At 25.7% G+C, this 14922-nt stretch overlaps 1 protein-coding gene and 1 long non-coding RNA gene across 2 annotated transcripts; both read left to right on the forward strand.

The window, feature by feature from the left end:
* The first annotated feature begins 2194 nt into the window (after positions 1 to 2194).
* On the forward strand, positions 2195 to 4304 carry LOC128197427 (uncharacterized). The gene is made up of 2 exons (XR_008249966.1): positions 2195 to 2575; positions 4079 to 4304. It is a non-coding gene; the product is annotated as an uncharacterized LOC128197427 (long non-coding RNA).
* Positions 4305 to 6962: 2658 nt separating this feature from the next.
* On the forward strand, positions 6963 to 9231 carry LOC108343323 (GDSL esterase/lipase At5g45670). Its single transcript, XM_017581531.2, has 5 exons — positions 6963 to 7234; positions 7303 to 7424; positions 7517 to 7759; positions 8243 to 8477; positions 8555 to 9231. Exons 1-5 carry the CDS (start codon positions 6970 to 6972, stop codon positions 8734 to 8736), a joined length of 1047 nt encoding a protein of 348 aa, XP_017437020.1. The 5' UTR covers positions 6963 to 6969; the 3' UTR covers positions 8737 to 9231.
* The last annotated feature ends 5691 nt before the right edge of the window (positions 9232 to 14922 follow it).

Genomic DNA, 14922 nt, shown 5'->3' on the forward strand with positions numbered 1-14922 from the left:
CCATTAAAATTGATTCAATATGATAATTGAATATTAAAAATTTACACCATCTATTTCAACACAAGATGAAATGAGTTATTTTTAATTTAGACTTATTTTACTTTATTTTAAGTTAATAACTTGAATTAATTAAGTTACAAGTATATCATAATCTCTTATATGAAAATAGTAATATTTCGGTCGTGAAATTTCAGCATCGATACCTTCTATCATGCAATTGAATGATGGGGAGCTTTACAATGTTAGGTCAAAGCTAATAAAAAAGAACGTGTTTATTTTCTAACTTTGAAAGTTGTAGTATTAGTTGGAGGGATATAATGACTCCATTGAAAGTTACCCCATAAATGTTTTTTACAATAAATAATAATTTTGTATATAGATAGTTTCAATAAGTAATAAATTATTGAATGTTATAATTCCAAAAAAAAAATTATAAAATTTTTAGATAATATAAATTTCAAGAGAAGAAATTTAAAATTTTAGAAATCACAAATTTATGCAAATTTTCTTGGAAATTTAAAATTCGCATGAAATTCCATAAATAATTTATTATTTTATGTAACATGAAAAAAATATACTTTCATAAATAATTAATAATAATTCATTATGTTGATTGAAAATGATTTCTAAGATTTATGAAAAATATAATGATAGATTATAATTTTGAGTGCCTATTTCAGCCAGTAATAATAAACTATTTTCAAATATGTTAAAAGGAAAAATATTCAATTATTTTTAGAATTAATTCTTTTGTAGTATTTGCGGAAGCTTTTAAGCGAGTTTTTGAAGCAAATCTTTCTTGAATACTCATATTTTACATCTAAAAACACTTTATTACTTAAGATCATTAAGAAAGAGATTGAGCATGTTATTGACTTTGTAGTATAACTCTTTTGAAGATTATTTGTCACTCCAGGTGTATTTTTTTGGTATGTTTTGTTGTTTGTCTTCTTTAGTGTGGTGTAGTATTAGTTGTTTGATGACTGATTTCAATAACCTTTGTATTTTTTTTTTTCTTGAAGGTTGTTTAAGAATGATTGTGAATTTTCTTATTTTGATTGGATAAGAGTTATTGTAATGTGGATTGAGACACTTTGGTATATTTTCGAATCGATGATCACGATGGATCGAACTAAAAAAGAATAAGAAAAGTAAAAAATTAGCAAAAGATTGACTTCTGAAACTATATTTCAGGAGTTTTTCTTATGTGTTAGGAAAATGTAATTATCCTATAACGCTTATTATAATAAAGATGGTTACCTATAATTAATTAAATATATTATTTATATTTTTAAATATTTGTTTCATTCTAATAGTTAAAATATATTAATTTAAATAAATATTAATTTGTATATTATTTAAAACAAAATTAAATCAAGTATCACTATTATTGTTATTATTATGTAAATTTGATATAAGAGAAACATATTTTTTCTTTTACGTTTAGCTCATCACGAGTGAATTTCTGCTCCTATATATTGGACAATCAGAATTATATAGTTTTTGTTAGAAAATATTTGTATATTGATAATTGTAAATTTTTCTATTTATTTTATTGAAGAAATTATGAACTGGCATAACTCAAATTATGAAAAAAAAAATAATAGAGATGTATATCCAAATCAATCTATTAATTTATTTTCGTCACAATATTTATTTTATTATTTTAAATCTCATAAATATTTAAATATATATATATATATATATATATATATATATATATATATATAGAAAGAGAATTTGTATAACTTTTTAAAGTGTACGAAATTTTAGTTTAAATATATATATATTAATTTTTTTTAGATGTCAAGTTGTGTCCTTTTACATGTTTAAAGGTTTTTTAATTAAAAGGTATCTAAATTAGTTCATTCAATAATTTAAAATATAACTTTTTTTATTAAAACATAAAATTGATTTTTAACCGTTATTAAATATTTGATTGAAATTATCACTATTTAACTCTGTACATTTTCAATTTTAGAAGATTTGGATTACAAACATCCTTAAGAAGAGAAAAAAAAACAAGTTGTTTCAACTTGCATCTTTCAAAATTTTTATTCAAAGAATATATGTAAGAGCCTGAAAAATGAAATACCATTGGGCCATGCAGCCTGGTCCAAGAAGCTAAGGGCACTAGGACCTCAGAAGAGGCCTCACCTTCCAGCTCTAAGTTCATTCTCCAGTTAGTCTTTCTTTCTCTAAACTCAGTTCCATTTTTCCTCTTCTTGCTCTGACTTCTCTTTACTTTTTCATCACTTTCCACTGTTGAAATTTCAAATAGGTAGTGTGCTTTCGTTCACGGAGTTGAGAGCTTCTCATTCATCCGATTAAAATTCTGCTTTGGACGGATAAGTTATCTTTCTCTGTTCCTCCCTTTCCTTTGAACCTAGGGCATGCAATTTTCTAGTTGCATGAAATCAATGGATTTCCCCTCTAGATTCTCTACCTATTCTAACTCTAAGAGATGTCTCTGTACCCAATTTGACATTTTGTAGATCTTGTTGAACTTGCTTCTATGCAAGAGTACTGTTTTGGGGTTTCCTCTAAAGAGTGTTGTACTTGTAACCACACTAAGGTAAGGGGTGCTAATTATTTTTGTATGAATTTATTTTATAAAAATATATGCATATGAATGTTGAACTAGTGTGCTCTTGTGAAACTGTTTTATGACTTTTATTGTATTGGGTGTTATAACTGAAACTGTGAAATTGTGCATGTTTGTGATGTGATGAATTTAATCTGTTTTGAATGAGTTTGTTGGCGGAAATTGATCTTGTTGGAAGGTCTGGAGTAAGGGTTCTGTAATAGCATGTATATGGGTATTAAATAGATGTACAGGTACTGTTTGAGGTTGCTGTGAGAGGAAGTTAAAATATTAAAATTAGGCATTTCAGATTTAGAGCATAAGAGAACAGGTAGATAATTTAAATAAATTAATTGTTAATTGTTGAGAGCCTTTCTTTGTTGGTAGGATAGAGGAACCTTAAAAATCTGAGTTGGCACATCCCTGATCATAGAGCAGCCCTGGCCTGGTCCAGTCAGTTGTGACTAGTCATATGTGCTGGCGTCGAAGGTGAGTTTGATGCGTTCAGACATCTGGGTCCTCTCTGGTGACCAATTGGGGTAAAGAAAGATCTCTGATGAAAATAAAATAAAACAAGTTGATTGTAGATGCATAAAGTTATCATGTGTTAATTTCTAGTCAATTATAATTTTAGGAAATCAGTCACTATGTGTTTGGAATTTAAAGTAAGGATCCACATATATATATATATATATATATATATATATATATATATATATATATATATAATAAAGTAAGGATAGTTGTTTCTTATATTGAAACGTGAGTGTTAATCAATAATTATATTACTTGTAGGTATGTATAAATTGATGCATTTTATGAGCTGTTATGGGTTAGTTGGAGCTGCTTGGTTCTTGGTATTGATTAACTTAGATTCAATTGTGGAGGTGTTATTTTTATAATTTGTGAGTGGCGAGTAATGTATATTGTTGAGATTGTGTATATGTTGATTGTGGCAGAAAGTATATGATTACAAAGTGATGAAAGTATGATCCAAGTTGTAAATCAAGTTCCATTTGTGTAGGATCTCTTGGTGAGATCCTTAGTGTTTTAGAATGAAAGTAGGAGCTCAGTCTTGGGGGTCATTCTGAAACTCCAATGGCTAATCATACTCAAGTAGAGAGATTAATCCATGTGGTGAGGAGTAGCATGAGGTCTTAGCCTTGGGGGCTTCCAGTATGCCTCAAGGCCCGAAACAGGCTAACCTTGTGAGTGTGGCAGGGTGGGGAACCCAAGTTTCATAAGTCACCACGAATGCAGGACCTGCCATAGCTCGACTATCATTCTAAGTCCGGACGAGTCAAGTCTAGTTTATGACATGTTCCTTTGTATGGTTTAACTTGCTTGGCTTAAAGTATTTATTTGATGAATTGTTTACTTTAATATAGTATGCTTGCTTGTGAAACTAGCTCACCCTTGCTTGTGTGTTCGTGCTTTGTTTGGGTATGTTTCCTGTTGCAATGATCATCCTAAATTGGATGTGAGCAAATGAAGAGGAGGTGTATGTGGAGCAAGCGCTGAGCAAGCGCTGGAAGAAGGTGATGTTGCAGCTTAGTATGTCTAGGATCTTGATTAGTAGTATTATTCTGATGATAATTCACAGTGGTCCTTTATGTTTAAGAGATCAACTCTGATTTTATTTTGGATGGTTGTAACCAATATAGTCTGTTATATGTCTCTAACTGCTTTCCAATATTATAACCGAACGACGTCTTTATTATATATGCATGTCTATATTATGGGGATGTCACAATATACATTCTAAATAATTATATTTCTTGTAAATCATATTTTTGTTAATAAAGAATAAAAAAAATAATAAATGAACTAAAACTATAATATATTATTATTATTATTATTATTATTTGAAATATTAAGAAATGGAATTGTCACAATTTATGTCTTGAACTTTTATGTTAAATCAAAATAACTTTTTCTTTTGAAACTTTTTCTTGAATAATATTTATTTTTAGCTAGGAAAGATAATTTCATAACATTTATGCATTAATATCATTCTAATAGGTTTAACACTATTTTTCTACATAGTAGTATTCAGTTTTAGAAAAGTGAGATTTTCAACATATTAAATCACATTCATGGAAAGTAATGTATGTATAAGTTAGTATAACCCTGATACAGGAACTTGTTAAAATTACATATAGCAAATTCAAGCATACCTTGAAGAATTAAGTAGTTTTTAATATTTTTTATAATTCAACTAAAAAAAATTATTCAATTCTTCGGTTTGACATTCCTGACTATACATAGATAAAAGAAATATAGGTTAATTATAGATAAGTAGAGTAATAAATCAGTAAAGAAAAATTGAGAAAAGAAGCTAAAACAGCTCATATAATATAAATAAAGCACTTATAAAACTTAAATAATCTGTACCAAAACTTGCCAAACTCCACGTGCCAGCAATAATATTAATTAGGTTAAATCATTCCATTTATTTTCAGTGTATAAAAAAATTTCAAATTCATATCTTCTTTTTATCTGTATCAATTTAGTTTTTATTTTAAAAAATTTATATTATCAGTTTTATTTTTTAAAATTGCACTAACACAATTAAAAATATATCCCATATCATTTTATAGTTTTTCTACTTTTATAATTCTTTTTCTTTTTAATTAATTTTTAATATTATTTGTAAAAGGCTTAAATGTTTACTTCGTCCTAATGTTAAGAGGTGAATTTTTGTTTAGTACCCGGTTTAAAAAATGAAGACATTGGTTCATATGTTATGAAAAATGTATGAATAAGGTCTTGTCCATTAAGTTGACAGCAACGACGTTAAGTCCATGCTGATGTGACCGTACTTTTTCTCTTCTCTCCTCTACTGTCCAACTTTTTCTCTCTCTTGTTCAGTTTTTTCTTTGATGATTTGTTGAACTTGTTCTTTCTTTGTGGACCTTATTCATATACTTTTCATAACATAGGGAACCAATGTTTTCATTTTTAAAACCGGGTACTAAACAGAAATTCACCTCTTAACATAGGAACAAAGTAAGCATTTAAACCTTTTTAAAACTAACATACCATAGAAGAAGAACAATACGATCTAACAGTGATAGTGTTACATGTTACGTAACATTACCTTCATTTTAATTTTTTTATTTTTATTTTTATTTCTGTCTCAATTTAAAATTAATTTTTTAAATGAAATTATCATCTTTTTAAAATTTAATTTGATATAAATGTTATATAAATATTTTTATTAAAATTGATATTTTTATTAAATATTTTGAAAAAGATTATGTTTGTTTATATTTATATTTTATATTAAACTCTATTTTAAATTGTTTTTAAATTTTAAATTTATTTGTTTTGAATGGTTAAATAATTGTTTAAAATTATTTTAAAATTTTATATTTGAATTTGTAAAAATGTTATTTTTAAACCAACTTAAACATTTATAAAAAAATGAGTCACTCGGTCCGATTCAGCCCGGCCCACCACGGATTGGTCACTTAGTGAGTCAATCCAACCTGACTCATTTATTAGCGAGCCAAAAAAATTTGAACTCGGCCCGACCCACTACGGGTTAGTGGGTAAACAGGTTGGCTCACTGGCTCACTTAATTATAATTTTTTTAAATAAAAAAAATTACAAACTTTTTATAATTTAATCTAAACAAATTTCACTCCCAACTTGAGTGTTTAATTAATTTTGAAAATAAGGAACTTAAATAATTTTTTCTAGCAAAAACAAAATAATAAATATTTTTTTATAAAATTAAAATTAAATTTTAATAAAATAAAATTAGGTAGGTGGGTTGGTGGACCAACCCAGCCCACCAAAGGTTCAACCCGCATGAGCCAGGTTTAAATGAGCCGGGTTGAAATTTGTCCCACATAAAAAAAATATAATATTTTTAAATCCAACCTGGCTCAACCCCGTGGTGGACCGGATTGACTCGCGGGTTGTGACCCATTTTGACAGCTCTATTTTAAAATATACAATTATTTAAAAGTATTGAAAATTTTGATAAATTTATTTTATTTTATGAAATATAATTGATAAATAAGTTTAACATATTTGTTAGTTAAAATTAATGTTAATTTTTTTTCTGTTAACACTACTTTATATTAACAACTTTAAAATAATTTTAAATAAAATTCAATGCAAAATATAAATATAAATAAATTTAGTTTTTTTAAAAATATTTAATAAAAATATTAATTTTAATAAAAATATATTTGTATAACATTTATGCATGTAAAAGTTAATTTCGTTTTCATCCTTGTTTTAATCTTAAAACCAATAAAACTGAATTGAAAAAATCTGAATGCAACTTGGAGCAAAAACTGTCACCCCACCCCATATATATACTCCCACACATTGCTTTGATCATTATCAGTTTTTCTTTCCAAGATCAATAGATGGAGATGATGGGAGCTAAGACTAAGTCATGGGTGGTTTTGTCCATTTTTCTGTTGGCTGCAAACTGCATGCAACAGTGTGTCCATGGAAATTCGCAAGCGTCTTGCCTGTATATCTTCGGGGACTCTTACTCTGAAAATGGAAATAACAACAACCGCGACACAAACGCAAAAGCCAATTACAGTCCATATGGCATCGACTACAAACAAGGCAATAACCCAACAGGAAGAGCTACCAATGGACGAATAGAAGCTGACTTTGTTGGTAAGTAACATTCTCAATTCTTAATTCAACATTTTTTTAACGCTAATCCACACTTTTACTAATTGCAGCCGAACGTCAAGGCTTACCGGACATCCCACCCTATGCAAACACCGATGGCTCAGACATACTCAAGGGTGTCAACTATGCATCTGCTGCAGGAGGGATTCGCCCTGAGACAGGCTCCCAAAGAGTATTATTTTTATATCATCCATTCTTATATAATATATGTTTTTTGGAGGATTATTTCAATGCCACTAAATTACTATTACGTACGCATCGCAGGGTGACATTATCAGTTTGGAAAGACAGATCCAAAATCACGAAGACATATATAACCGAATTGTTAGGATACTTGGAAATTCAAAAAAAGCTGAAAAGCACCTTGGCAAGTGCGTGTATTACATGAAAATAGGAACCAATGATTACTACGGCAATTACTTCCTCCCCTCTTCCCCAACAAGACGCGACTTTACACCCGATCAATATGCTGCAGATCTTGTTAGACGCTACTCTTCATATATGAAGGTGTTTTATACTGATTTCTATTTCTTTTTTCTCTTTTCTCATAAATTCGCATGGAGTAAATTCCACCTTACCATGCTTAATTATAAATCCAAATTAAACTACTGAATCAACTATCTATTATATATACGTAATTATATGGTTTTAAAGACAAAGAGTTTAGGGTTCACTTAAAAAGTAATCTCATTTACTAATAATTTATTATGTTCCAAGAGAAATTTATTCAATCGTAGATTTATTTAAGTAAAAATGTTTATTACAAACCATCCCGAATATATACTCGAAGAAAGTTTATACATTTTAGAAGCATTAAACTATTAAAAAATACTTTTCTAAATAACGTAATATTTTTGGAATATTCATAAGAATAGTAGTAGTTGTTACAAATTATTTGTAATGTTGAATCCAGCTCCAACTAATTAGATGAAAACGCATTAATATGATGATATACATATATAACTAAAAAAACATGATTGTGGGCAACAGACACTGCATGACAACTACGGGGCAAGAAAATTCCTTGTCTTTACACTGGATAACATTGGATGCAATCCATTTGCCAGAGCTACGTATACAAGAGAAGGTAGAGGTTGTGCTCAACAGCTGAACGATGCTGCGTTACTTTTCGACAGAAAGCTTAAATCTGAAGTGGAGCAATTGAATGAAAACAAGTTATCTTCTAAAGCCAAATTCGTGGTCGTAAACAGCGAAACCAACACTGGTACCAGGTCCAGTTTTCTCTCTCTCCATTTCACATTCTGGATTACAAGTTTAACCTAAATGGTCCATGTGTTTCAGGTTTCACTGATGCGGATACTCCTTGCTGCCCAACGGTGCGAAATGAGACGTGTATTCCAAATGGAATACCCTGCAGCAATAGAGATGAATTCCGCTTTTACGATGGACTCCATGGAACAGAAAAGACCAACAGGTTCACCGCAGGAATAGTACATCAGGGTGTGCAGCGCCTTCTGTCCTGAAGATTCAGGCCAATTTATTACGGCACATATCCTTAAATAATTCACTAAGTCTTTCATCACTCTATCTAATATGCTCTTTATTCTTGGATAAAATTTGTTGAAAAAGTTACAAAAATGAGTCAGACATCTTATAATCATTCAATCCGACTCATAAACTTGTATACCTTTCAATAAATTTTACTCACAAGATCATTAATATTCAATAATTTATACAATAATTTGTGCAATGTTTTTCTTAAAAAAGATTGTTATTGTGCAAACTATTATATAAATTATTGTATTTATACGACATCTTAATAATGTAAAAAGAGCATGTCAGTATGTGTGTTGTCAGACTTTTTCTAAATCGTTGCTTATATTGCATCAATTTGAATAAGTGCCGACTGTTTGAGTATAATACAATAAAACATGTATCATTTTCCTTTTCATCCATATAAAATAGAAGAAAAGATTGTGGACTGAATCTTATTCCATCACCGCTGATGATATCTGATGAATCGAGAATATACAAGTTTTTATACTAATCATGCGTTGTTACTATTGTAAAAAATATTTAATGTACTGTTAATAATTTCAAGCAATCTGTAAGTTTTTAACTGTTTGAAGTATCTCTTATAGGGTTCATTTTGATGGTATCAATGTTTTCCATTTCTAGGTTATCTTTCCAGTTCTTTTCAAAACAAAGAAAGACTGTAAAACTTACTTTCCAAAGGTTTGTTTTATTAAAAAATGATGTCACATTGATATACCAATAAAGATTTTTTAAATATTTCTCTCGGTTGGATTTTCAAACATAATATAATTAGATACACTATTTCCAGTTATACTTATCATGTGCAACATAACATTTAACGAATTTTAAAATGATTTAATAATTAAAGAGGCTAACAGGATTAATATTCAAAATACTACAGACTTTTTATTACTTTTCAATACCTGAGACTAGATAAGAGATACTGTACTTAAATTTATAAATAGTGGTTTCTAGATATATTTTTAACAAGCTTCATATTTAGTTTGTTGTATACTCTTTTATAGTAGAATGTATATAATTGTGTTATTTTTTTAAGTAAATTTTGTTACATATAAATTTGGAAAAAAATCATGAGTCTATAAATTTTTGTGTTCACTGTTTCCTTCTTATATATTCCTTTATTGTTTTTTTCTCAACACTAATAAACTGTTAAATTTGTTTTCTAAAATTTGAATCATTCCTAAAATAATTTTGAAGTACTAAATTCTTTTAAAGAGTAATATTTGAATTAATCCATTTCCTTCTACTTAACCACTCAATTAATGTTTAAATTAATTCCAACACTTGCCATTAGACTAAAAGTTATTGTCATTAGAACGTAATTTTTTTTTATTTAAGAATGTAAATAGTCATATACCATTATGTGATTCCACGGACTTAGTTTTCACCACAAGACAAATGATGCACTTTGTAACAATATATTTAAATTATATACTATCAATTTTTAGGTTTTTACTATGGATTATATCTAGTCATTTTAAATGTTTTTTATTTATTTATTTTTTCATATAAGAATGTTTAACTGCAGTTTCAAATATTCAATTTATAAACCTTTTAATTATTAAGTAATATATAAAGCTCATATTTATTATCTTTATTCTTAATTTTGTTTCATTTGAATAGCTTTTATTTTACTAAAATAATTTTCAATTATATATAAAGGATTTAACTACTTTGATATCGAAAAAAAAAAATCAGTTTTCCAATAGATTTTTTCATCTTATCATACTCTTTATTATACATTTATTTTAATATTAAATTATTTTTAGGACACACACTCTATTATTTTAATTTTTTAATATTTTTTTTGTTTTAATCACATAAAATTATCTTTTCAATAAAATTATATATTATTATTTTGAATATCATTTATTATCAATTTATCAATATAGGTTAAAGTTTAAAAATGAAAGATTTCTTGTTAAATTTAAATTTTGATTAGTTTAATATTTTTTTATCTTCACGATTTTGTTGTGGACTATAATATTTATTAGTGTATAATGAATATTTCATTTTAATTTATAGAAAATAAGTAAAAATATTTTTAAAACATTTTTTAACTTGAATATTTATTTTCTTTTCATAACATTCTAAAAAGATTTAATTTTATCAACTTTAATTTATTAATGTTTGTAAAATTAATAATATTTTGGTTGTAATAAAATTTCATTTATCTATACTTATGTAATATTTTAAATAATTATTTTATTTTTATTAATTGCTTTTTTGTGCTCTATTTTTAAATTTACATGATTATAATATTTAATATATTTAGCATTAATAAAATGAGAACATATATTTTTTATATTAAATATTTAATAATATTATATATTTTTTATAATATTTATAAAAATAAATGAATTGATATTAAAACATTAATATATATATATATATATATATATATATATATATATATATATAGATAGATAGATAGATATAGACATAGGTACGAAAATAAAGACGAATCTATAGTTTGAAGTACTAAATGTAAGGTATTTTTGTTTAGAAATGATCGCATCTCCCTCTAGTACATGCGTAGTTAAGATTTCAATGAAATTATGGTCTGTTTATAAATATTCTTTTAAAAAGTCTGATACAAATAAATGGAGGTTTACTAATCTAAGGTTGTGCTTGTTTCAAAGTATAAAAGGGGGAAGTGAACTTAAAAATATGATTTTCTCAATTTTAACTAGTTGTTATTTTCGCCACAACTTTTGATATTTTACATTCTCTTAAATAGCATTCTTTAAGTTATCTGGCTCCATTTTTTTCACGTTTTTTCTTTCAGTTTTCTTCACCAATTTTTATTTTTATTTGTCAACATGTTAGTTGAATTAGTATATGTTTTGGTTTGTTATGTAATTATAGCGCAGTCTGATACCAAAAATTACCAAAATATAGTAAATTCCATATATTATAAAATTTTGACATAATCATAGATAGGAAATTCAATAAAAAAAAAAAAAAAGAGGTAGAGAGAGAAGAATATACATACCTAACCATTTAAGAGTTTAGATTTAATTACTTTTAATACCTTGACTTTGGAAAGTAGGGTGTTAATTAGTGGTTACTGTTAAATGGTTATTAAAATGTGAGAAAAGTGTGCAACTATAAGATCTTTTGAAGGGCAGCAAACTAAATTTGAAATAAATAAAAAAAAGAGTTACAACATCACCTCACAATTTGTATTATTTTTTATTTTTTATTATTGTATAATATTTTTTTTATATTATGTGAACTTAATATTTCTATTTATTATTTTATTAATATCATATATTTATAAATATAGATCTATAAGTTTTTTAAAATATATTTTATTTTAATATATTTTTTACATAATACGTTATATTATTACTTATAATAAATAATAAATTAAAGTCTTTATTTTAATTATTATGCTATAACATATTCAAATTTAGAATTATAAATTATAAAGGACTTCTTCTCTTTTTTAAAAAAAAAATGTTTGTAAATCGTAACTACCAGAATTAATTTTTTGATGGACTCTGACTGTTACTCTACATTGAAAATGATATTTTATTTCCTTAAGCTTGTTTGCATGTTTGCCTAGATACAATTCTTCTATGTTAGGTAAAACATTATTCATGATTTTACGTATATTTATTATACTTAAATAGGTAAAATTTAAACTCAAGATTCCCACACAAATTATAATAATTTCTAAATAACATATATTAAGTATTATTATGAATTTAGATATTTCAATTACGTTAATATTCTAAAGTTCATTGTAATAACTTTTTTTAGTTAAGGATAAAAATAAGATAGAGATGTTATATAAATTCAAGACTAAATTAACTTTAGATAATCTTTTTAACAAATAAGTTAGATTTTAAGTGTTTAATAAAATTACACTAAACAAAACTATTATTTTATCGAAAAAAAAAATAAATTCGTCCCTAATTTTGAATGGTTAATAATTTATACTAATACATTTAAGAGTTTTGATTTATTGATAGAAATTTTGATTCGTAAAATCTATTAATAAAATATGTTGGTAAATTAAATTTTTTATCAACAGAATTAATAACATTTGTTAGTAATTTTTTTTAATAATTTATAATATTTATTATTGATGAATGTTTTTTAATAAATTTTATTAAAGATGTGAATATTTTCATTTTAAACTTTAATTATATTGTAATAAAATTTGTGAGTAAATTCGTTAATAATAATTTTTTATTTTAAATCAGTCGCTAATTAAACCTTTTTAAAATTTATTAATAAATCTATTGACGATTAATTTTTTGCAAATCAGTAGATAATTAAAATTTTGTAAAATTTATTAGTAATTCAGGTGATTTTTTAATCTACCAAACTATAACATGCTTTACTAATTTTTATGGGTTTTTCTTATATTAATCTTTATTTTTAATTAAATTTTTTTAACTAAAACAACCTTATTTTTACTCTTGCTTTTTTCTTAAATTCCCTTCTTCAAATCAATCTTAAAAACTAAATAATCTTGTATCTTCCCTCATACATTTCCTCACACATTTTAAAATCCAAATATCACTCACTCCTCTAAATATACTGTCTTGAACAGTACGTCAATATATATAAATAGAAGGCTAGAACTGACGTAGTAGTGTAATGGAATAGTAAAGTAACATATATATTTGATAAAATAACATCAAGTAAAATTTATTTAGAAATATTAAACGAAACATGTTTTTTCAGTTATTGAAGAGTTACAAGGTTTAAAAGTGATGTTGATTGTTTCCTAAATTTTAATTTTAAATAAAAAAACTCATATAAATGAAAATAGAACTATATTGAATGTATTATATTTAAGAAAATACTGAACTATATATTATTAAAACTTACTTTTTTAGATGTCTTTATAATTTTTTTCAATTTTGCACCCTATTTTTTTCTACTCCAAAACTCGTGGATAATGAGTTTTTAAATTGAATAATATTACTAACAACAAAAAGTTAGAAATAGGTACATATATAGCATTAAAATAAAATAAAATCATAGTATGATAACGAAAAAATATATATTCTACAAATTCAACTCTATTATAAAAATTCTTTACTTAGTCTTCAAATCAAACAAAATCTTTTCTAAAATCAACTCTTAAATTTGTTAATTTATTAATATACTTATTTTTTTTATGAATAAAATACATAAAAATTTAAATATTACAAATAGATAATTAATAATTTCATCTTCCTTTATCTTCCTCTTAAAGTTAAAGAAATTCGTATATAATCTATTTTCAACGAAATGGATGATCATCCTTTTATCATATAAGTAACTCAATTATCTACATGATTCCTATCGTTTGTATCTTCAAACTTAAAACATTACTAATCAAATATGTACAATTTCTTATATATATTTATCATTGCAACCTATGAAAATAATATTGGTCACTTAGTGAGTCAACCTAGCTCACTTATTAGTGAGTTGAAAAAATTTGAATCTAACTCAATCGAACACGGGTTGGTGGATTAAACGGGTTAATTCATTAACTCATTTAATTATAAGTTTTTTTTAAAATAAAAAATTACAATATCTTTTAATTCAAATCTAAATAAAGGTCACACTAAAATGATGTTAAACTCTAGAGACAATTCAAAATAAAAAAAAAATTATGATACAATCTTAGTATAATCCAAAAACATGTACAAAAGACGAACAAATAAGTTATTAACATTGATAATTTATCACTTGTCCATTTATAATATTAGATAAATCAATAATATTTTTCTCTCTTAAAACATCTTCTTTATCACTATCTATATTATAATAAAAAATACTAATTAATAATATTGAAACACAAAATAATAAATAATTAAATTAAATTAGGTGAGTTGGCTCACCAACCCAGCTCACCACGGGTTCAATCCGAAGAATCGGGTTCTAAGTAAGCCAGATTGAAAGCTAGCCTGTATAAAAAAATTACATTTTTTTCAAGCCCAATCCGACTCAAACTCGTAGTGAGCTAAGTTAGTCTGTAGATTAAAACTATTTTGACAGCACTACTGAAACTAGTCAAATAATTAATATTATCACCAATAACTCATGTTATTATGTGAGGACTTTTGGATTTTTTTTAATAGTATTTTATGAACTTAATTAATAATTTGATTCTATTTATTATATGATTCACTTTAGTTTTT

The sequence above is a fragment of the Vigna angularis genome, chromosome 6 (assembly GCF_016808095.1).
Source record: "Vigna angularis cultivar LongXiaoDou No.4 chromosome 6, ASM1680809v1, whole genome shotgun sequence".
NCBI classification, from domain to species: Eukaryota; Viridiplantae; Streptophyta; class Magnoliopsida; order Fabales; family Fabaceae; genus Vigna; species Vigna angularis.

Bases quoted from the DNA above. Each gene is read 5' to 3' on its own strand.
- LOC108343323 (XM_017581531.2), top strand. From the start codon at position 6,970: ATGGAGATGATGGGAGCTAAGACTAAGTCATGGGTGGTTTTGTCCATT. The intron at 7,235-7,302 runs GTAAGTAACATT...TACTAATTGCAG, and splicing joins AATAGAAGCTGACTTTGTTG to CCGAACGTCAAGGCTTACCG. The intron at 7,425-7,516 runs GTATTATTTTTA...TACGCATCGCAG, and splicing joins CTGAGACAGGCTCCCAAAGA to GGTGACATTATCAGTTTGGA.